Source organism: Salmo salar, chromosome ssa09, assembly GCF_905237065.1.
Source record: "Salmo salar chromosome ssa09, Ssal_v3.1, whole genome shotgun sequence".
Lineage (NCBI taxonomy): Eukaryota > Metazoa > Chordata > Actinopteri > Salmoniformes > Salmonidae > Salmo > Salmo salar.
This window is the reverse complement of record NC_059450.1, coordinates 147,959,280-147,982,951: the sequence shown is the minus strand read 5'-3', so window position 1 is coordinate 147,982,951 and position 23,672 is coordinate 147,959,280. Positions and strand designations below refer to the sequence as shown.

At 45.4% G+C, this 23,672-nt stretch overlaps 1 protein-coding gene across 2 annotated transcripts in view; it reads left to right on the top strand.

Annotated features, from left to right (window-relative positions):
- The window catches only part of LOC106613235 (F-BAR and double SH3 domains protein 2), a 138,356-nt gene that overhangs the window by 94,664 nt on the left and 20,020 nt on the right, over window positions 1–23,672 (top strand). The window contains exons 9-11 of one of the 2 annotated variants that reach the window (XM_045724809.1): window positions 9,962–10,084; window positions 10,245–10,340; window positions 15,243–15,317. In XM_045724809.1, the coding sequence (XP_045580765.1) occupies window positions 9,962–10,084; window positions 10,245–10,340; window positions 15,243–15,317 (294 nt within the window). The remainder of the gene's footprint in view (window positions 1–9,961; window positions 10,085–10,244; window positions 10,341–15,242; window positions 15,318–23,672) is intronic. The other variant, XM_045724810.1, reaches the window with a different exon arrangement.

The following is a 23,672-nucleotide window of genomic DNA, read 5'->3' as shown; positions in this document are numbered from 1 at the left end:
AACCAAGGAAGGAGTTGGAACAGGGCCCCCTCACTCACTCACACTTTCAAACACACACACACTTTCAAACACACACACACACACACACACACACACACACACACACACACACACACACACACACACACACACACACACACACACACACACACACACACACACAGGGATGTTAGAGAGGAGTATACTGTTCAGTAGGAGCTCAACACCTCCCCCTGATGTTGAAAATGGGTAGTGAGGGTTCTATAGAGGCTGCCTCTGACAGATGTGGCTGCTTACAGTACATACATACATACATACATACACACACACACACACACACACACACATACATACATACATACATACATACATACATACATACATACATACATACATACATACATACATACAGTTGAAGTCATTACAACTCGGTTTTTCAACCACTCCACAAATTTGTTGTTAACAAACTATAGTTTGGGCAAGTCGGTTAGGACATCTACTTTGTGCATGACACAAGTCATTTTTCCAACAATTGTTTACAGACATATTATTTCACTTATAATTCACTGTATCACAATTCCAGTGGCTCAGAAGTTTACATACACTAAGTTGACTGTGCCTTTAAACAGCTTGGAAAATTCCAGAAAATGATGTCATGGCTTTAGAAGCTTCTGATAGGCTAATTGACATCATTTGAGTCAATTGGAGATGTACCTGTGGATGTATTTCAAGGCCTACCTTCAAACTCGGTGCCTCTTTGCTTGACATCATGGGAAAATCGAAAGAAATCAACCAAGACCTCAGGATAAAAAATGGTAGACCTCCACAAGTCTGGTTCATCCTTGGGAGCAATTTCCAAACGCCTGAAGGTACCAAGTTCATCTGTACAAACAATAGTACGCAAGTATAAACACCATGGGACCACACAGCCGTCATACCGCTCAGGAAGGAGACACGTTCTGTCTCTTAGAGATGAACGTACTTTGGTGCGAAAAGTGCAAATCAATCCCAGAACAACAGCAAAGGACCTTGTAAAGATGCTGGAGGAAACAGGTACAAAAGTATCTATATCCACAGTAAAACAAGTTATCGACATAACCTGAAAGGCCGCTCAGCAAAGAAGAAGCCATTGCTCCAAAACCGCCATAAAAAAGCCAGACTACGGTTTGCAACTGCACATGGGGACAAAAATCATACTTTTTGGAGAAATGTCCTCTGGTCTGATGAAACAAAAATAGGCCTGTTCGGCCATAATGACAATCGATATGTTTGGAGGAAAAAGGGGGAGGCTTGCAAGCCGAAGAACACCATCCTAACCGTGAAGCACGGGGGTGGCAGCATCATGTTGTGGGGTTGCTTTGCTGCAGGAGGGACTGGTGCACTTCACAAAATAGATGGAATCATGAGGTAGGAAAATTTTGTGGATATATTGAAGCAACATATCAAGACATCAGTCAGGAAGTTAAAGCTTGGTCGCAAATGGGTCTTCCAAATGGACAATGACCCCAAGCATACTTCCGAAGTTGTGGCAAAATGGCTTAAGGACAACAAAGTCAAGGTATTGGGAGTGGCCATCACAAAGCCCTGACCTCAGTCCTATAGAACATTTGTGGGCAGAACTGAAAAAGCGTGTGCGAGCAAGGAGGCCTACAAACCTGACTCAGTTACACCAGCTCTGTCAAGAGGAATGGGCCAAAATTCACCCATCTTATTGTGGGACGGTGGAATGCTACCCGAAACGTTTGACCCAAGTTAAACAATTTAAAGTCAATGCTACCAAATACTAATTGAGTGTATGTAAACTTCTGACCCACTGGGAATGTGATGAAAGAAATAAAAGCTGAAATAAATAATTCTCTACTATTATGACATTTCACATTCTTAAAATAAAGTGGTGATCCTAACTGACCTAAGACAGGGAATTTTTACTAGGATTAAATGTCAGGAATTGTGAAAAACTGAGTTTAAATGTATTTGGCTAAGGTGTATGTAAACTTCCGATTTCAACTGTGCATGCATACATACATACATACCGTGGGGAGAACAAGTATTTGATACACTGCCGATTTTGCAGGTTTTCCTACTTACAAAGCATGTAGAGGTCTGTCATTTTTATCATAGGTACACTTCAACTGTGAGACAAAAATCCAGAAAATCACATTGTATGATTTTTAAGTAATTAATTAGCATTTTATTGCATGACATAAGTATTTGATACATCAGAAAAGCAGAACTTAATATTTGGTACAGAAACCTTTGTTTGCAATTACAGAGATCATACGTTTCCTGTAGTTCTTGACCAGGTTTGCACACACTGCAGCAGGGATTTTGGCCCACTCCTCCATACAGACCTTCTCCAGATCCTTCAGGTTTCGGGGCTGTCGCTGGGCAATACAGACTTTCAGCTCCCTTCAAAGATTTTCTATTGGGTTCAGGTCTGGAGACTGGCTAGGCCACTCCAGGACCTTGAGATGCTTCTTACGGAGCCACTCCTTAGTTGCCCTGGCTGTGTGTTTCGGGTTGTTGTCATGCTGGAAGACCCAGCCACGACCCATCTTCAATGCTCTTACTGAGGGAAGGAGGTTATTGGCCAAGATCTCGCGATACATGGCCCCATCCATCCTCCCCTCAATACGGTGCAGTCGTCCTGTCCCCTTTGCAGAAAAGCATCCCCAAAGAATGATGTTTCCACCTCCATGCTTCACGGTTGGGATGGTGTTCTTGGGGTTGTACTCATCCTTCTTCTTCCTCCAAACACGGCGAGTGGAGTTTAGACCAAAAAAACTATATTTTTGTCTCATCAGACCTTCTCCCATTCCTCCTCTGGATCATCCAGATGGTCATTGGCAAACTTCAGACGGGCCTGGACATGCGCTGGCTTGAGCAGGGGGACCTTGCGTGCGCTGCAGGATTTTAATCCATGACGGTGTAGTGTGTTACTAATGGTTTTCTTTGAGACTGTGGTCCCAGCTCTCTCCAGGTCCTGCCGTGTAGTTCTGGGCTGATCCCTCACCTTCCTCGTGATCATTGATGCCCCACGAGGTGAGATCTTGCATGGAGCCCCAGACCGAGGGTGATTGACCGTCATCTTGAACTTCTTCCATTTTCTAATAATTGCGCCAACAGTTGTTGCCTTCTCACCAAGCTGCTTGCCTATTGTCCTGTAGCCCATCCCAGCCTTGTGCAGGTCTACAATTTTATCCCTGATGTCCTTACACAGCTTTCTGGTCTTGGCCATTGTGGAGAGGTTGGAGTCTGTTTGATTGAGTGTGTGGACAGGTGTCTTCTATACAGGTAACGAGTTCAAACAGGTGCAGTTAATACAGGTAATGAGTGGAGAACAGGAGGGCTTCTTAAAGAAAAACTAACAGGTCTGTGAGAGCCGGAATTCTTACTGGTTGGTAGGTTATCAAATACTTATGTCATGCAATAAAATGCAAATTAATTACTTAAAAATCATACAATGTGATTTTCTGGATTTTCTGGACCTCTACATGCTTTGTAAGTAGGAAAACCTGCAAAATCGGCAGTGTATCAAATACTTGTTCTCCCCACTGTACATACATACCTACCTACCTACCTACCTACCTACCTACCTACCTACCTACCTACCTACCTACATACATACATACAGTGAGGGAAAAAAGTATTTGATCCCCCAAACGTATAAAATCAGCAGGGGATCAAATACTTGTTCTCCCCACTGTACATACATACCTACCTACCTACCTACCTACCTACCTACCTACCTACCTACCTACATACATACATACATACATACAGTGAGGGAAAAAAGTATTTGATCCCCTGCTGATTTTATACGTTTGGGGGATCAAATACTTTTTTCCCTCACTGTACATACATACATTCACACACACACACACACACACACACACACACACACACACACACACACACACACACACACACACACACACACACACACACACACACACACGGAGAGATGTGATGTATGTATTTTTCTGGCCCTTGAATCATTCTGTTGTTCACACTACCCTACATGGATAGGTAGAGAGAGAGAGGGAGGAGAGGAAGGGGGATGAGTGAAAGGGTAGGGTGGGGGTAGTATTGGGACTAGCCTTCACCCTCAATGACGGAATTTCCCTAGATTTGTCATCATACCATTGTTTCAGCTGTGTCCGTGTGCTTGTGTGTGTGTGTGTATGTGCATGTGTGTGTGTATGTGCGTGTGAGTGAGTGTGTGTTGGGACATTGAGTTGCCATTGTCATCATTGTACGATGGAATGTGTGATAGGCTGACATTTAAGGCAAAGGGTTGGAGAGAGGAGGGTGTGTGTGTGTGTGTTTTGGATAGGGCTATGGTGCTGTCACAGCTGCTGCTGGGAAAGGTGAAGGGGGTTCAGATTCCTACACAACAAGAGAACACACAGACTCCAGTCACACACCATGAGCCAACGAACCTACAGTACCACACACACATTTATACATACTCTGCACCGTTAAACCACAGGTCTCCCCTGCCCTCCTTCCTTTCAAAATACTACTTTTTCCCTTCACTCTATCCTTCTGCCTCCCCCACCCTTTCCCTGCTCATACTACAGTCTCTATCCAGTCTATTAGCTCTTAATGATTCATTTATGTCTCTCTCTCTCTCTCTCTCTCTCTATGATTCAATAATATTTCATTTGATTTAATTCAATGGGCTTTATTGGCACGGGAAACATATGTTTACATTGCCCAAGCAAGTGAAATAGTTAATAAACAAAAGTGAAATAAACTATTAAAAAAGAACAGTTAACATTACACAAAAGTTCAGAAGGAATAGAGACATTTCAAATGTCATATTATGTCTATATACAATGTTATAATGATGTGCAAATAGTTAAAGTACAAAAGGGAAAATAAATAAATATAAATATGGGTTGTATTTACAATGGTGTTTGTTCTTCACTGGTTGCCTGTTTCTTGTGGCAACAGGTCACACATATTGCTGCTGTGATGGCACACTGCGGTATTTCACCTAATAGATATGGGATTTGTTTTCAAATTCTTTGTGGGTCTGTGTATTCTGAGGGAAATATGTGTCTCTAATATGGTCATACATTTGGCAGGAGGTTAGGAAGTGCAGCTCAGTTTCCAACTCATTTTGTGGGCAGTGTGCACATAGCCTGTCTTCTCATAAGAGCCAGGTCTGCCTACGGCAGCCTCTCAATGGCAAGGCCATGCTCACTGAGTCTGTACATAGTCAAAGCTTTCCTTAAATGTGGGTCAGTCACAGTGGTCAGGTATTCTGCCACTGTAAACTCTCTGTCTAGGGCCAAATAGCATTCTAGTTTGCTCAGTTTTTTTGTTAATTCTTTCCAATGTGTCAAGTAATTCTCTTTTTGTTTTCTCATGATTTGGTTATGTCTAATTGTGTTGCTGTCCTGGGGCTCTGTTCACAAACACAAACACACCCCACAGAGCCCCAGGACCAGCTTGCTTAGGGGACTCTTCTCCAGGTTCATCTTTTTGTAGGTGATTGCTGTGTTATGGAAGATTTTGGAATCACTTCCTTTTAGGTGGTTGTAGAAGTTAACGTTTTTTTTCTTCTGGATTTTGTTAATTAGCGGGTATCGGCCTAATTCTGCTATGCATACATTATTTGGTGTTTTACGTTGAACACTGAGGGTATTTTTGCATAATTCTGCATGCAGTCTCAATTTGGTGATTGTCCCATTTTGTGAATTGTGGGTTGGTGTGCGGACCCCATAAAGGACAATTTTTATTAATTTATTTTTTATTTAACTAGGCAAGTCAATTAAGAACAAAATCTTATTTACAATGACGGCCTACCCCGGCCAAACCCGGATGACGCTGGGCCAATTGTTACGCCGCCCTATGGCAATGGGTTCTATCACTGATTCAAGTATTTTTAGCCAGATCCTAATTGGTATGTTGAATTTTGTGTTCCTTTTGATGGCATAGAATGCCCTTCTTGCCTTGTCTCTCAGATCGTTCACAGCTTTGTGGAAGTTACCTGTGGCGCTGATGTTTAGGCCGAGGTAGGTATAGTTTTTTGTGTGCTCTAGGGCAACGGTGTCTAGATTGTATTTGTGGTCCTGGCAACTGGACCTTTTTTGAAACACCATTATTTTTGTCTTACTGAGATTTACTGTCAGGGCCCAGGTCTGACAGAATCTGTGTAGAAGATCTAGATGCTGCTGTAGGCCCTCCTTGGTTGGTGACAGAAGCACCAGATCATCAGCAAACAGTAGACATTTGACTTCAGCTTCTAGTAGGGTGATGTCAGGTGCTGCAGACAGTTCTAGTGCCTCTAGCCAATTAGTTGATATATACAGTACCAGTCAAAAGTTTGGACAAGGAGAGTGAAGGAGTGCTGCATCAGATGACCTGGCCTCCACAATCACCTGACCTCAACTCAATTGAGATGAGTTGGAACGCAGAGTGATGGAGAGTGTGGAAATAAATGTTAGTTTTTTTTGTGCCAATTTTAACCGCACCCTCAACGTTTGTTTACATGGATTGTAAAATGTAGTATGTTTTTCCTCCACCACCACTTTCCATCAATTTGTATATCAGACCCTCATGACAAAATGAGTCAAAAGCTTTTTTGAAATCAAGAAAGCATGTGTCACGTCCTGGCCAGTATAAGGGTTAATTGTCATTATAGTTTGGTCAGGACGTGGCAGAGGGTATTTGTTTTATGTGGTTCAGGGTGGTGTGTTAGTTAGGAGGGCGTTTGATTTATTATTTCCGGGTTTTGAGTTATGGTCTATGTTGATATATTTCTATGTGTAGTCTGGTTGATCTGTTTCTATGTTGAGTTAATTGGGGTGGACTTCCAATTGAAGGCAGCTGTGTGGTGTTGCCTTTGATTGGAAGTCCTATATTAGTTGGGTGTGTTTGTCTGTGTATTTGTGGGAGATTGTTTCGTGTTTAGCGTGTGTAAGCCTAACAGGACTGTCTGTAAATCGTATGTTCGTTTTTTGAGTTTATTAAATGTTAAAAAATGAACTATCACAACCCTGCTGCATTTTGGTCATTTTTTCCGACGATGATTTCGCTATATCGTCCTCCGACGAAGAAATCCCTGACAGCATGAGAAGACTTTGTTTTTGTTTGTCAGTTAGGGTGTGCAGGGTCAATAAGTTGTATGCTAATTTGTTAAAGCCAATTTGACATTTGCTCAGTACGAGTCTGCTGTTAATGATAATGCAGAGGTTTTCCCCAAGGTTGCTGTTGACACGTATCCCACGGTAGTTGTTGAGGTCAAATTTGTCTCCACTTTTGTGGATTGGGGTGATCAGTCCTTGGTTCCAAATATTGTGGGAGATGCCAGAGCTGAGGATGATGTTAAAGAGTTTAAATATAGCCAATTGGAGTTTGTTGTCTGTATATTTGATAATTGAATTGAGGATACCATCAACACCAGAGGCCTTTTTGGGTTGGAAGGTTTGTAATTTTCTCCTGTAGTTCATTCAAGGTCATCTGATAATCCAGAGGGTTCTGGTAGTCTTTAAGAGCTGATTCGTATTTGATCATGTATGGTGCAAAAGTATTCATCCCCCTTGGCGTTTTTCTTATTCTTATTACAACCTATAATTTAAATGGAATTTTATTTGGATTTCATGTAATGGACACACAAAATTGTCCAAATTAGTGGCATGAAATGAAAATAATTACTTGTTTAAAGAAATTCAAAAAAACGAAAAAGTTGTTGTGCATATGTATTCAACCCCTTTGCTACGAAGCCCCTAAATAAGATCTGGTGCAACCAATTGCCTTCAGAAGTCACATAATTAGTTATATTGCACACAGGTGTACTTTATTTAAGTGTCACATGATCTCAGTATATGTACACCTGTTCTGAAAGGCCCCAGAGTCTGCAACACCACTAAGCAAGGGGCACCATGAAGACCAAGGAGCTCTCCAAACAGGTCAGGGACAAAGTTGTGGAGAAGTACAGATCAGGGTTGGGTTATAAAAACATATCAGAAACTTTGAACATCCCACGGAGCACCATTAAATCCATTATTAAAAAAATGGTAAGAATATGGCACCACAACAAACCTGCCAAGAGAGGGCCGCCCACCAAGACTCACAGACCAGGCAAGGAGGGCAATAATCAGAGAGGCAACAAAGAGACCAAAGAGCTGCAAAGCTCCACAGCGGAGATTGGAGTATCTGTCCATAGGATCACTTTAAGCTGTACACTCCACAGAGCTGGCCATTGCTTAAATAAAAAAATAAGCAAACACATTTGTTGTTCGCCAAAAGGCATATGGGAGGCTCCCCAAACATATGGAAGAAGGTACTCTGGTCATATGAAACTAAAATTGAGCTTTTTGACCATCAAGGAAAACGCTATGTCTGGCGCAAACCCAACACCTCTCATCACCCTGAGAACATCATCCCCACAGTAAAGCATGGTGGTGGCAGCATCATGCTGTGGGCGCAAACCCAACACCTCTCATCACCCTGAGAACACACCATCCCCACGTTAAAGCATGGTGGTGTCAGCATCATGCTGTTTTTCATCGGCAGGGAGAGGGAAACTGGTCAGAATTTAAGGAATGATGGATGGAGCTAAATACAGAGAAATTCTTGAGGGAGACCTGTTTCAGTCTTCCAGAGATTTGAGACTGGGACGAAGGTTCACCTTCCAGCAGGACAGTGACCCTAAGCATACTGCTAAAACAACACTCGAGTGGTGAATAGTTATGCACGCTCAAGTTTTCAGTATTTTTGAATTATTTCTTGTTTGTTTCACAATAAAAAATATTTTGCATCTTCAAAGTGGTAGGCATGTTGTGTAAATCAAATGATACAAACCCCCCCAAAATAAATTTTAATCCCAGGTTGTAAGGCAACAAAATAGGAAATAAGAAAGGAAACAAAATAGGAAAAATAATTTTGCCAGCCACTGTATATGTTTTTGCGGTTTGTTCTTTGTTATAGATAACGTTTTGTGTTGTTTGTTTAGAGTTTTCCAGTTTTCCCAGAAGTGGTTAGATTCTATGGATTCTTCAATTACATTGAGCTGATTTCTGATGTGCTGTTCCTTCTATTTCCGTAGTGTATTTCTGTATTGTTTTAGTGATTCATCATAGTGATGGCGTAGGCTCAGGTTTTCTGCATCTCTGTTTTTGGTTTGATAGGTTTCTCAATTTCTTTCTTGGCTTGATGAAGAAGCAAAAACCAATTTGTCATTCCCCTCTCTCATTCATATCTACTCTGTTGGCAGGCGCGCCCAGAGCATATGTTGCCAAATCACTTAATAGAAAGACTCTTCATTTAGATTCACTGTTAATTAATGCTTCATCCAGTCTATCAAAAGACTAAAGATAACCATCAAATTCACTTTCTCTCTCTCTGTCTCTCTCTCTCTCTCCGTCTCTCTCTGTCTCTCTCTTTCTCTCTCTCCCGCTCCCTCTCACTCCTTCTCTCTCTCTCTCTCTCTCTCTCTCTCTCGATCTCTCTCTCTTTCTCTCTCTCTCCCGCTCTCTCTCTCTCTCTCTCTCTCTCTCTCTCTCTCTCTCTCTCTCGCTGTCTCTCTGTCTCTCTCTCGCTGTCTCTTTCTCTATGTCTCTGTCTCTCTGTCTCTCTCTGTCTCTCTCTGTCTCTCTCTGTCTCTCTGTCTCTCTCTCTCTCTGTCTGTCTGTCTCTCACTCTCTCTCTGTCTCTCTCACTCTCTCTCTGTCTGTCTGTCTCTCTCTCTGTCTCTCTCTGTCTCTCTCTCTCTCTCGCTGTCTCTCTCTCTCTCTCTCTGTCTCTCTCTCTGTCTCTCTCTCTCTCTCTCTCTGTCTCTCTCTCTGTCTGTCTGTCTGTCTGTCTGTCTGTCTGTCTGTCTGTCTGTCTGTCTGTCTGTCTGTCTCTCACTCTCTCTCTGTCTCACTCTCTCTCTGTCTCTCTGTCTGTCTGTCTCTCTCTGTCTCTCTCTCTCTGTCTCTCTCTTTCTCTCTCTCTCTCTCTGTCTCTCTGTCTCTCTGTCTCCCAGGAGTTGGATGGAGGGATATATAACCATGTGAAGGACTATCTGATCTCTATCTGTCAGACAGAGCTGGAGGCCTTTCAGGCCATACACAACACCTTCCAGTTCCTACTGGACAAATCCAACAGGGTGAGACTGTGTGTGTGTGTGTGTGTGTGTGTGTGTAGTGTGAGTGTGTGTGTGTGTGTGTGTGTGTGTGTGTGTGTGTGTGTGTGTGTGTGTGTGTGTGTGTGTGTGTGTGTGTGTGTGTCTGTATGTGTGTGTAATCCTGTATATCTCTGTCTCTCAGGTGATGCAGGAGTTTAACCAGCAGCTCTTCATGCAGGAGAACCCTGTGTTTCATAAAGGTCAAGACTTCCAGTTCCAACCCAGCGACTGTGACACGGTGAGACACACTCACTCACTCACACACACACACACACACTCACACACACACACACTAGCAGGCCTCCTGTATCTGAGATGTCCTTACTTAACCTTCTCCAACCCTGTTCTCTGTTCATATGCTGTGTTCATGCGCTCGCCTCTCGGAAACATTCAAAGTACAGAACGACTTTCCGAATGTATAAAAACGAGTTTGTGTGATCTTCCTATGATGACGTTTCTTAGAAGCAACTGAACACATCACTTCTCTTCTCTGTAGTCTCTGTGTGACTGTCTCTGTAGTCTCTGTGTGACTGTCTCTGTGTGACTGTCTCTGTGTAACTGTCTCTGTGTAACTGTCTATGTGTAACTGTCTCTGTGTAACTGTCTCTGTGTGACTGTCTCTGTGTAACTGTCTCTGTGTAACTGTCTCTGTGTGACTGTCTGTGTAACTGTCTCTGTGTGACTGTCTCTGTGTGACTGTCTCTCTGTAGTCTCTGTGTGACTGTCTCTGTGTAACTGTCTCTGTGTGACTGTCTCTGTGTGACTGTCTCTGTAGTCTCTGTGTAACTGTCTCTGTGTAACTGTCTCTGTGTGACTGTCTCTGTGTAACTGTCTCTGTGTAACTGTCTCTGTGTAACTGTCTCTGTGTGACTGTCTCTGTGTGACTGTCTCTGTGTACCTGTCTCTGTAACTGTCTCTGTGTAACTGTCTGTGTAACTGTCTCTGTGTGACTGTCTCTGTGTGACTGTCTCTCTGTAGTCTCTGTGTAACTGTCTCTGTGTGACTGTCTCTGTGTAACTTTCTCTGTGTGACTGTCTCTGTGTAACTGTCTCTGTGTGACTGTCTCTGTAGTCTCTGTGTAACTGTCTCTGTGTAACTGTCTCTGTGTAACTGTCTCTGTGTGACTGTCTCTGTGTAACTGTCTCTGTGTGACTGTCTCTGTGTACCTGTCTCTGTAACTGTCTCTGTGTAACTGTCTCTGTGTGACTGTCTCTGTGTAACTGTCTCTGTGTAACTGTCTCTGTGTGACTGTCTCTGTGTAACTGTCTCTGTGTGACTGTCTCTGTGTAACTGTCTCTGTGTGACTGTGTCTGTAGTCTCTGTGTAACTGTCTCTGTGTAACTGTCTCTGTGTAACTGTCTCTGTGTGACTGTCTCTGTGTAGCTGTCTCTGTGTAACTGTCTCTGTGTGACTGTCTCTGTGTAACTGTCTCTGTGTGACTGTCTCTGTTTAACTGTCTCTGTGTGACTGTCTCTGTGTGACTGTCACTGTGTGACTGTCTCTGTGTAACTGTCTCTGTGTGACTGTCTCTGTGTGACTGTCTCTCTGTAGTCTCTGTGTGACTGTCTCTGTGTGACTGTCTCTGTGTGACTGTCTCTCTGTAGTCTCTGTGTGACTGTCTCTGTAGTCTCTGTGTAACTGTCTCTGTGTAACTGTCTCTGTGTGACTGTCTCTGTGTAACTGTCTCTGTAACTGTCTCTGTGTAACTGTCTCTGTGTAACTGTCTCTGTGTGACTGTCTCTGTGTGACTGTCTCTGTTTAACTGTCTCTGTGTAACTGTCTGTGTGTAACTGTCTCTGTGTGACTGTCTCTGTGTGACTGTCTCTCTGTAGTCTCTGTGTGACTGTCTCTGTGTAACTGTCTCTGTGTGACTGTCTCTGTGTAACTGTCTCTGTTTAACTGTCTCTGTGTAACTGTCTCTGTGTGACTGTCTCTGTGTGACTGTCTCTCTGTAGTCTCTGTGTGACTGTCTCTGTGTAACTGTCTCTGTGTGACTGTCTCTGTGTAACTGTCTCTGTGTAACTGTCTCTGTGTAACTGTCTCTGTGTGACTGTCTCTGTGTGACTGTCTCTGTGTAACTGTCTCTGTGTGACTGTCTCTGTGTGACTGTCTCTCTGTAGTCTCTGTGTGACTGTCTCTGTGTAACTGTCTCTGTGTGACTGTCTCTGTGTAACTGTCTCTGTGTGACTGTCTCTGTGTAACTGTCTCTGTGTAACTGTCTCTGTGTGACTGTCTGTGTGTGACTGTCTCTCTGTAGTCTCTGTGTGACTGTCTCTGTGTAACTGTCTCTGTGTGACTGTCTCTGTGTAACTGTCTCTGTGTGACTGTCTCTGTGTGACTGTCTCTGTGTAACTGTCTCTGTGTGACTGTCTCTGTAGTCTCTGTGTAACTGTCTCTGTGTAACTGTCTCTGTGTAACTGTCTCTGTGTGACTGTCTCTGTGTGACTGTCTCTGTAGTCTCTGTGTAACTGTCTCTGTGTAACTGTCTCTGTGTAACTGTCTCTGTGTGACTGTCTCTGTGTGACTGTCTCTGTGTAACTGTCTCTGTAGTCTCTGTGTGACTGTCTCTGTGTAACTGTCTCTGTGTGACTGTCTCTGTGTAACTGTCTCTGTGTGACTGTCTCTGTGTAACTGTCTCTGTGTGACTGTCTCTGTAGTCTCTGTGTAACTGTCTCTGTGTAACTGTCTCTGTGTAACTGTCTCTGTGTGACTGTCTCTGTGTAACTGTCTCTGTGTGACTGTCTCTGTGTAACTGTCTCTGTGTGACTGTCTCTGTGTGACTGTCTCTGTGTAACTGTCTCTGTGTGACTGTCTCTGTGTAACTGTCTCTGTGTGACTGTCTCTCTGTATTCTCTGTGTGACTGTCTCTGTGTGACTATCTCTGTGTAACTGTCTCTGTGTGACTGTCTCTGTAGTCTCTGTGTAACTGTCTCTGTGTAACTGTCTCTGTGTGACTGTCTCTGTGTAACTGTCTCTGTGTGACTGTCTCTGTGTAACTGTCTCTGTGTAACTGTCTCTGTGTAACTGTCTCTGTGTGACTGTCTCTGTGTAACTGTCTCTGTGTGACTTACTCTGTGTGACTGTCTCTGTAGTCTCTGTGTGACTGTCTCTGTGTAACTGTCTCTGTGTGACTGTCTCTGTGTAACTGTCTCTGTGTGACTGTCTCTGTGTAACTGTCTCTGTGTGACTGTCTCTGTGTGACTGTCTCTGTGTGACTGTCTCTCTGTAGTCTCTGTGTGACTGTCTCTGTGTAACTGTCTCTGTGTGACTGTCTCTGTGTGACTGTCTCTGTGTGACTGTCTCTGTGTGACTGTCTCTGTAGTCTCTGTGTAACTGTCTCTGTGTAACTGTCTCTGTGTGACTGTCTCTGTGTGACTGTCTCTGTGTGACTGTCTCTGTGTAACTGTCTCTGTGTAACTGTCTCTGTGTAACTGTCTCTGTGTAACTGTCTCTGTGTGACTGTCTCTGTGTAACTGTCTCTGTGTGACTGTCTCTGTGTGACTGTCTCTGTGTGACTGTCTCTGTGTAACTGTCTCTGTGTGACTGTCTCTGTGTGACTGTCTATGTGTAACTGTCTCTGTGTAACTGTGTCTGTGTAACTGTGTCTGTGTGACTGTCTCTCTGTAGTCTCTGTGTGACTGTCTCTGTGTGACTGTCTCTGTAGTCTCTGTGTAACTGTCTCTGTGTAACTGTCTCTGTGTAACTGTCTCTGTGTGACTGTCTCTGTGTAACTGTCTCTGTGTAACTGTCTCTGTGTGACTGTCTCTGTAACTGTCTCTGTTTGACTGTCTCTCTGTAGTCTCTGTGTGACTGTCTCTGTGTAACTGTCTCTGTGTCACTGTCTCTGTTTAACTGTCTCGGTGTGACTGTCTCTGTGTAACTGTCTCTGTGTGACTGTCTCTGTGTAACTGTCTCTGTAACTGTCTCTGTGTGACTGTCTCTGTGTAACTGTCTCTGTGTGACTGTCTCTGTAGTCTCTGTGTGACTGTCTCTGTGTGACTGTCTCTGTGTAACTGTCTCTGTGTGACTGTCTCTGTAGTCTCTGTGTGACTGTCTCTGTAGTCTCTGTGTGACTGTCTCTGTGTGACTGTCTCTGTAGTCTCTGTGTAACTGTCTCTGTGTAACTGTCTCTGTGTAACTGACTCTGTGTGACTGTCTCTGTGTAACTGTCTCTGTGTGACTGTCTCTGTTTAACTGTCTCTGTAACTGTCTCTGTGTAACTGTCTCTGTGTAACTGTCTCTGTAGTCTCTGTGTGACTGTCTCTGTAACTGTCTCTGTGTGACTGTCTCTCTGTAGTCTCTGTGTGACTGTCTCTGTGTAACTGTCTCTGTGTGACTGTCTCTGTGTAACTGTCTCTGTGTAACTGTCTCTGTGTAACTGTCTCTGTGTGACTGACTCTGTGTAACTGTCTCTGTGTGACTGTCTCTGTGTAACTGTCTCTGTGTGACTGTCTCTGTGTAACTGTCTCTGTGTGACTGTCTCTGTAGTCTCTGTGTGACTGTCTCTGTGTGACTGTCTCTGTGTAACTGTCTCTCTGTGACTGTCTCTCTGTGACTGTCTGTCTGTGACTGTCTCTGTGTGACTGTCTCTGTGTGACTGTCTCTGTGTGACTGAATCTGTGTGACTGACTCTGTGCCATCACATGTTTAAACACTCCTTTTGTAAACCTATCTGTTATGTCTGTGGTCTCTGTAACTGTCTCTGTGTCTGTGTAACTGTTACTGTCTCTGTGTAACTGTCTCTGTGTAACTGTCTCTATGTAACTGTCTCTATGTAACTGTCTGTGTGTAACTGTCTGTGTGTAACTGTCTGTGTGTAACTGTCTCTGTGTAACTGTCTGTGTGTAACTGTCTCTGTGTAACTGTCTGTGTGTAACTGTCTGTGTGTAACTGTCTCTGTGTAAATGTCTCTGTGTAAATGTTTCTGTGTGTCTGTGTAACTGTCTCTGTGTAACTGTCTCTGTAACTTCTTTCTCCACTGATCTACAACACCTAGAGTACCTGTCTCTCTATTTTTCTGTTTGTCACTACTAACTATTTTCCCTTCAGTGTTTTTCTCCTTCAAACCTTTTCAACCTTTGCTAACTCTTTCTCCCCTAACGCCTATCTGTGTGTGTGTGTACGCGCGTGTGTGTGTCAGACTCTGAGTTCGGTGCAGAAGTTGGTGGACATTGAGCCTTCGCCCGTCAGTGCCATGAGGATGACGCTGGCACAGGTAGACCTAACCGCTAGTCTCTAACCGCCAAGCCACCATCATCCATTTAGAGCCATAACATGACCCTGGCTGCTGCATGCTATCCACCCATTGTAATGGTGCAGTATGTCCATAACAAGCACACTGATTAACCTCAACCATTACCATGCTGTTCTATTACAACCATTACCATGGCTGTTCCACTACCACCATTACCATGGGTGTTACACTACAACCATTACCACCACCATGGCTGTTCCACTACCACCATTACCATGGCTGTTCCACTACCACCATTACCATGGCTGTTCCACTACCACCATTACCATGGCTGTTCCACTACCACCATTACCATGGCTGTTCCACTACCACCATTACCATGGCTGTTCCACTACAACCATTACCATGGCTGTTCCATTACAACCATTACCACAACATAGCTGTTCCACTACAACCATTACCACAACCATGGCTGTTCCACTACAACCATTATCACAACCATGTCTGTTCCACTACAACCATTATCACAACCATGGCAGTTCCACTACAACCATTACCACAACCATGTCTGTTCCACTACAACCATTACCACAATCATGGCTGTTCCACTACAACCATTATCACAACCATGGCAGTTCCACTACAACCATTACCACAACCATGTCTGTTCCACTACAACCATTACCACAATCATGGCTGTTCCACTACAACCATTACCACAACATGGCTGTTCCACTACAACCATTACCACAACATGGCTGTTCCACTACCACCATTACCATGGCTGTTCCACTACCACCATTACCATGGCTGTTCCACTACCACCATTACCATGGCTGTTCCACTACCACCATTACCATGGCTGTTCCACTACAACCATTACCATGGCTGTTCCATTACAACCATTACCACAACATAGCTGTTCCACTACAACCATTACCACAACCATGGCTGTTCCACTACAACCATTATCACAACCATGTCTGTTCCACTACAACCATTATCACAACCATGGCAGTTCCACTACAACCATTACCACAACCATGTCTGTTCCACTACAACCATTACCACAATCATGGCTGTTCCACTACAACCATTATCACAACCATGGCAGTTCCACTACAACCATTACCACAACCATGTCTGTTCCACTACAACCATTACCACAATCATGGCTGTTCCACTACAACCATTACCACAACATGGCTGTTCCACTACAACCATTACCACAACATGGCTGTTCCACTACCACCATTACCATGGCTGTTCCACTACCACCATTACCATGGCTGTTCCACTACCACCATTACCATGGCTGTTCCACTACAACCATTACCACAACCATGGCTGTTCCACTACAACCATTACCATGGCTGTTCCACTACAACCATTATCACAATCATGGCTGTTCCACTACAACCATTACCACAACCATGGCTGTTCCACTACAACCATTACCACAACCATGGCTGTTCCACTACAACCATTACCACAACATGGCTGTTCCACTACAACCATTACCACAACATGGCTGTTCTACTACAACCATTATCACAACCATGGCTGTTCCTCTACAACCATTATCACAACATGGCTGTTCCTCTACAACCATTACCACAACATGGCTGTTTTACAGTGACCATAAACGTGACCATGTCCGTAAGCATGACCGTTGCATTCTACCCATGCACATGCTGCCATGACCCGTGGCAGTTGAACCATGATGGTTCGTTAATCATTATGACCGTTTAACAATTAGCTTGCCGTTTATGATCTGTTACCACCAAGACCAAGGATTATTGAACCATGACCACTAATGGTTGTATGTCCAGAAGGCTTGCTGGTTAACCCTCTGCTAGAACATATATAATGGTAGTTATTGTACTGTCATTAGCCCATTCCTCCAGGTAACCTACAGTAGGGATATTAACTGAGCCTGACATTCCTCCAGGTAACCTACAGAAGGTATATTAACTGAGCCTGACATTCCTCCAGGTAACCTACAGTAGGTATATTAACTGAGCCTGACATTCCTCCAGGTAACCTACAGTAGGTATATTAACTGAGCCTGACATTCCTTCAGGTAACCTACAGTAGGTATATTAACTGAGCCTGACATTCCTCCAGGTAACCTACAGTAGGTATATTAACTGAGCCTGACATTCCTCCAGGTAACCTACAGTAGGTATATTAACTGAGCCTGACATTCCTCCAGGTAACCTACAGTAGGTATATTAACTGAGCCTGACATTCCTCCAGGTAACCTACAGTAGGTATATTAACTGAGCCTGACATTCCTCCAGGTAACCTACAGTAGGTATATTAACTGAGCCTGACATTCCTCCAGGTAACCTACAGTAGGTATATTAACTGAGCCTGACATTCCTCCAGGTAACCTACAGTAGGTATATTAACTGAGCCTGACATTCCTTCAGGTAACCTACAGTAGGTATATTAACTAAGCCTGACATTCCTCCAGGTAACCTACAGTAGGTATATTAACTGAGCCTGACATTCCTCCAGGTAACCTACAGTAGGTATATTAACTGAGCCTGACATTCCTCCAGGTAACCTACAGTAGGTATATTAACTGAGCCTGACATTCCTCCAGGTAACCTACAGTAGGTATATTAACTGAGCCTCACTCTGCTGCTCTATAATTAGTCCCATTCACACATTAAGCTGCTAATGTTCAACACATTAAGAACCATCTGATTTGATTTGTACAGATAGTTAAAGTTACACACACGATAGCACAATACCCTACTTATCCAATGATGTTTTCTCTGTTCCCTAAATAGACCATTGTAGGTTGAGGTGACCGTTAGGGGGGGTTGAGGTGACCGTTAGGGGGGGTTGAGGTGACCGTTGGGGGGTTGAGGTGACCGTTAGGGGGGGTTGAGGTGACCGTTAGGGGAGGTTGAGGTGACCGTTAGGGGGTTGAGGTGACCGTTACGGGGGGTTGAGGTGACCGTTAGGGGGGTTGAGGTGACCGTTGGGGGGTTGAGGTGACCGTTAGGGGGGGTTGAGGTGACCGTTACGGGGGGTTGAGGTGACCGTTAGGGGGGTTGAGGTGACCGTTAGGGGAGTTGAGGTGACCGTTCGGGGGGTTGAGGTGACTGTTAGGGGAGGTTGAGGTGACCGTTAGGGGGGGTTGAGGTGACCGTTAGGGGGGTTGAGGTGACCGTTAAGGGGGGGTTGAGGTGACCGTTAGGGGGGTTGAGGTGACCGTTAGGGGGGTTGAGGTGACCGTTAGGGGGGGGTTGAGGTGACCGTTAGGGGGGGTTGAGGTGACCGTTAGGGGGGGTTGAGGTGACCGTTAGGGGGGGTTGAGGTGACCGATAGGGGGGTTGAGGTGACCGTTAGGGGGGTTGAGGTGACCGTTAGGGGGGTTGAGGTGACCGTTCGGGGGTTGAGGTGACTGTTAGGGGAGGTTGAGGTGACCGTTAAGGGGGGGTTGAGGTGACCGTTAGGGGGGTTGAGGTGACCATTAGGGGGGGTTGAGGTGACCGTTAGGGGGGTTGAGGTGACCGTTAGGGGGGTTGAGGTGACCGTTAGGGGGGTTGAGGTGACCGTTAGGGGGGGGTTGAGGTGACCGTTAGGGGGGTTGAGGTGACCGTTAGGGGGGGTTGAGGTGACCGTTAGGGGGGTTGAGGTGACCGTTAGGGGGTTGAGGTGACCGTTAGGGGAGGTTGAGGTGACCGTTAAGGGGGGGTTGAGGTGACCGTTAGGGGGTTGAGGTGACCGTTAGGGGGGTTGAGGTGACCGTTAGGGGGGGATTGAGGTGACCGTTAGGGGGGGTTGAGGTGACCGTTAGGGGGGTTGAGGTGACCGTTGGGGGGTTGAGGTGACCGTTGGGGGGTTGAGGTGACCGTTGGGGGGGTTGAGGTGACCGTTGGGGGGGTTGAGGTGACCGTTAGGGGGGGGTTGAGGTGACCGTTAGGGGGGTTGAGGTGACCGTTAGGGGGGTTGAGGTGACCGTTAGGGGGGGGATTGAGGTGACCGTTAGGGGGGGTTGAGGTGACCGTTAGGGGGGTTGAGGTGACCGTTGGGGGGGTTGAGGGGGGGGTTGAGGTGACCGTTGGGGGGTTGAGGTGACCGTTAAGGGGGTTTGAGGTGACCGTTAAAGGGGATGAGGTGACCGTTAGGGGGGTTGAGGTGACCGTTAAAGGGGGGGGTTGAGGTGACCGTTAAGGGGGGGGTTGAGGTGACCGTTAGGGGGTTGAGGTGACCGTTAAGGGGGGGATTGAGGTGACCGTTAGGGGGGTTGAGGTGACCGTTAGGGGGGTTGAGCTGACCGTTAGGGGGGTTGAGGTGACCGTTGGGGGGGTTGAGGTGACCGTTAGGGGGGTTGAGGTGACCGTTAGGGGGGGGGTTGAGGTGACCGTTAGGGGGGGTTGAGGTGACCGTTAGGGGGGGTTGAGGTGACCGTTAGGGGGTTGAGGTGACCGTTAGGGGAGGTTGAGGTGACCGTTAAGGGGGGGGTTGAGGTGACCGTTAGGGGGGTTGAGGTGACCGTTAGGGGGGGTTGAGGTGACCGTTAGGGGGGGATTGAGGTGACCGTTAGGGGGGGTTGAGGTGACCGTTAGGGGGGTTGAGGTGACCGTTGGGGGGGTTGAGGGGGGGTTGAGGTGACCGTTGGGGGGTTGAGGTGACCGTTAAGGGGGGTTTGAGGTGACCGTTAAGGGGGGTTTGAGGTGACCGTTAGGGGGGTTGAGGTGACCGTTAGGGGGGTTGAGGTGACCGTTAAGGGGGGGGTTGAGGTGACCGTTAGGGGGTTGAGGTGACCGTTAAGGGGGGGGGGTTGAGGTAACCGTTAGGGGGGGTTGAGGTGAGGGGGCTGGCGTTGATTCTGACTGGTTGTTGTGTGTTAATGTAGAAAAGGGGTGTGGATATGTATTACTGGGCTAGGAAGTTAAGGGATGGGCTCCACAGGGAAGACACACAGACAGACATCTGCTACACACACACACACACACACACACACACACACACACACACACACAGACAGGTTGTGTTAGAACTGCACGGCTCACCACATACACACATTTTCTCTATTATCTCAAGACGAGCAATGGAAGGCGTGTTATTCTCTGTCTCAATTAAATTCACATGTCTTTGTTGGCATGTTAAACACATGTTTACATTGCCAAAGCGAGTGAAATGGATCATTAACAAAAGTCAAGTAAACACTAATATGACATTTGAAATGTCATATTATGTCTAAATACAGTGTTGTAATGATATGCAAATAGTTAAAGTACAAAAGGGAAAATAAATAAACCTAACTCTCTTCTCTCCCTCTGTTTCAAATCCGTCTCCTTCTCTCTCTTCTCTCCCTCTTTCAAATCCGTCTCCTCTCTCTTCTCTCCCTCTTTCAAATCCGTCTCCTCTCTCTTCTCTCCCTCTTTCAAATCCGTCTCCTCTCTCTCTTCTCTCCCTCTGTTTCAAATCCGTCTCCTCTCTCTTCTCTCCCTCTTTCAAATCCGTCTCCTCTCTCTCTTCTCTCCCTCTGTTTCAAATCCGTCTCCTCTCTCTTCTCTCCCTCTTTCAAATCCGTCTCCTCTCTCTTCTCTCCCTCTTTCAAATCCGTCTCCTCTCTCTTCTCTCCCTCTTTCAAATCCGTCTCCTCTCTCTTCTCTCCCTCTTTCAAATCCGTCTCCTCTCTCTCTTCTCTCCCTCTGTTTCAAATCCGTCTCCTCTCTCTTCTCTCCCTCTGTTTCAAATCCGTCTCCTCTCTCTTCTCTCCCTCTTTCAAATCCGTCTCTTCTCTCCCTCTTTCAAATCCGTCTCCTCTCTCTCTTTCAAATCCGTCTCCTTCTCTCTCTTCTTTCCCTCTTTCAAATCTGTCTCCTTCTCTCTCCTCTCCCTCTGTTTCAAACCCGTCTCCTCTCTCTCTCTTTCAAACCCGTCTCCTTCTCTCTCCTCTCCCTCTGTTTCAAATCCGTCTCCTCTCTCTTCTCTCCCTCTGTTTCAAATCCGTCTCCTTCTCTCTCTTCTCTCCCTCTGTTTCAAATCCGTCTCCTCTCTCTTCTCTCCCTCTTTCAAATCCGTCTCCTCTCTCTTCTCTCCCTCTTTCAAATCCGTCTCCTCTCTCTCTTTCAAATCCGTCTCCTTCTCTCTCTTCTTTCCCTCTTTCAAATCTGTCTCCTTCTCTCTCTTCTCTCCCTCTGTTTCAAACCCGTCTCCTTCTCTCTCCTCTCCCTCTGTTTCAAACCCGTCTCCTCTCTCTCTCTTTCAAATCCGTCTCCTTCTCTCTCTTCTCCCTCTGTTTCAAATCCGTCTCCTCTCTCTTCTCTCCCTCTTTCAAATCCGTCTCCTTCTCTCTTCTTTCCCTCTTTCAAATCTGTCTCCTTCTCTCTCCTCTCCCTCTGTTTCAAACCCGTCTCCTCTCTCTCTCTTTCAAACCCGTCTCCTTCTCTCTCCTCTCCCTCTGTTTCAAACCCGTCTCCTTCTCTCTCCTCTCCCTCTGTTTCAAATCCGTCTCCTCTCTCTTCTCTCCCTCTTTCAAATCAGCCTCTTTCTCTCTCCTCCTGTTTCAAATCAACCTATTTTCTAAGAAGATGTTATTAGCAGCAGCTGCCACTCACTCCTAGTTGTTGCATCTAATTATCTGGTGTATGTGAGAGGGAGGTTTTTCTAAGGTGGGATGGACTAGGTGTGGTTGATAGATAGCTGTATCCAGTGAGACTGTACCAGGTGTGGTTGATAGATAGCTGTATCCAGTGAGACTGTACTAGGTGTGGTTGATAGATAGCTGTATCCAGTGAGACTGTACTAGGTGTGGCTGATAGATAGCTGTATCCAGTGAGACTGTACTAGGTGTGGTTGATAGATAGCTGTATCCAGTGAGACTATACTAGGTGTGGTTGATAGATAGCTGTATCCAGTGAGACTGTACTAGGTGTGGTTGATAGATAGCTGTATCCAGTGAGACTGTACTAGGTGTGGTTGATAGATAGCTGTATCCAGTGAGACTATACTAGGTGTGGTTGATAGATAGCTGTATCCAGTGAGACTGTACTAGGTGTGGTTGATAGATAGCTGTATCCAGTGAGACTGTACTAGGTGTGGTTGATAGATAGCTGTATCCAGTGAGACTGTACTAGGTGTGGCTGATAGATAGCTGTATCCAGTGAGACTGTACTAGGTGTGGTTGATAGATAGCTGTATCCAGTGAGACTATACTAGGTGTGGTTGATAGATAGCTGTATCCAGTGAGACTGTACTAGGTGTGGTTGATAGATAGCTGTATCCAGTGAGACTGTACTAGGTGTGGTTGATAGATAGCTGTATCCAGTGAGACTGTACTAGGTGTGGTTGATAGATAGCTGTATCCAGTGAGACTGTACTAGGTGTGGTTGATAGATAGCTGTATCCAGTGAGACTGTACTAGGTGTGGTTGATAGATAGCTGTATCCAGTGAGACTGTACTAGGTGTGGCTGATAGATAGCTGTATCCAGTGAGACTGTACTAGGTGTTGTTGATAGATAGCTGTATCCAGTGAGACTGTACTAGGTGTGGCTGATAGATAGCTGTATCCAGTGAGACTGTACTAGGTGTGGTTGTTAGCTGTATCCAGTGGGACTGTACTAGGTGTGGCTGATAGATAGCTGTATCCAGTGAGACTGTACTAGGTGTGGTTGTTAGATAGCTATATCCAGTGAGACTGTACTAGGTGTGGTTGTTAGATAGCTGTATCCAGTGAGACTGTACTAGGTGTGGTTGATAGATAGCTGTATCCAGTGAGACTGTACTAGGTGTGGTTGTTAGATAGCTGTATCCAGTGAGACTGTACTAGGTGTGGTTGATAGATAGCTGTATCCAGTGAGACTGTACTAGGTGTGGTTGTTAGATAGCTGTATCCAGTGAGACTATACTAGGTGTGGCTGATAGATAGCTGTATCCAGTGGGACTGTACTAGGTGTGGCTGATAGATAGCTGTATCCAGTGGGACTGTACTAGGTGTGGCTGATAGATAGCTGTATCCAGTGAGACTGTACTAGGTGTGGTTGTTAGCTGTATCCAGTGAGACTGTACTAGGTGTGGCTGATAGATAGCTGTATCCAGTGGGACTGTACTAGGTGTGGTAGATAGCTGTATCCAGTGAGACTGTACTAGGTGTGGTTGTTAGATAGCTGTATCCAGTGGGACTGTACTAGGTGTGGTTGATAGATAGCTGTATCCAGTGAGACTGTATTTGGTGTGGTTGTTAGCTGTATCCAGTGAGACTGTACTAGGTGGGGTTGATAGATAGCTGTATCCAGTGGGACTGTACTAGGTGTGGTTGTTAGATAGCTGTATCCAGTGAGACTGTACTAGGGGTGGTTGATAGATAGCTGTATCCAGTGGGACTATACTAGGTGTGGTTGATA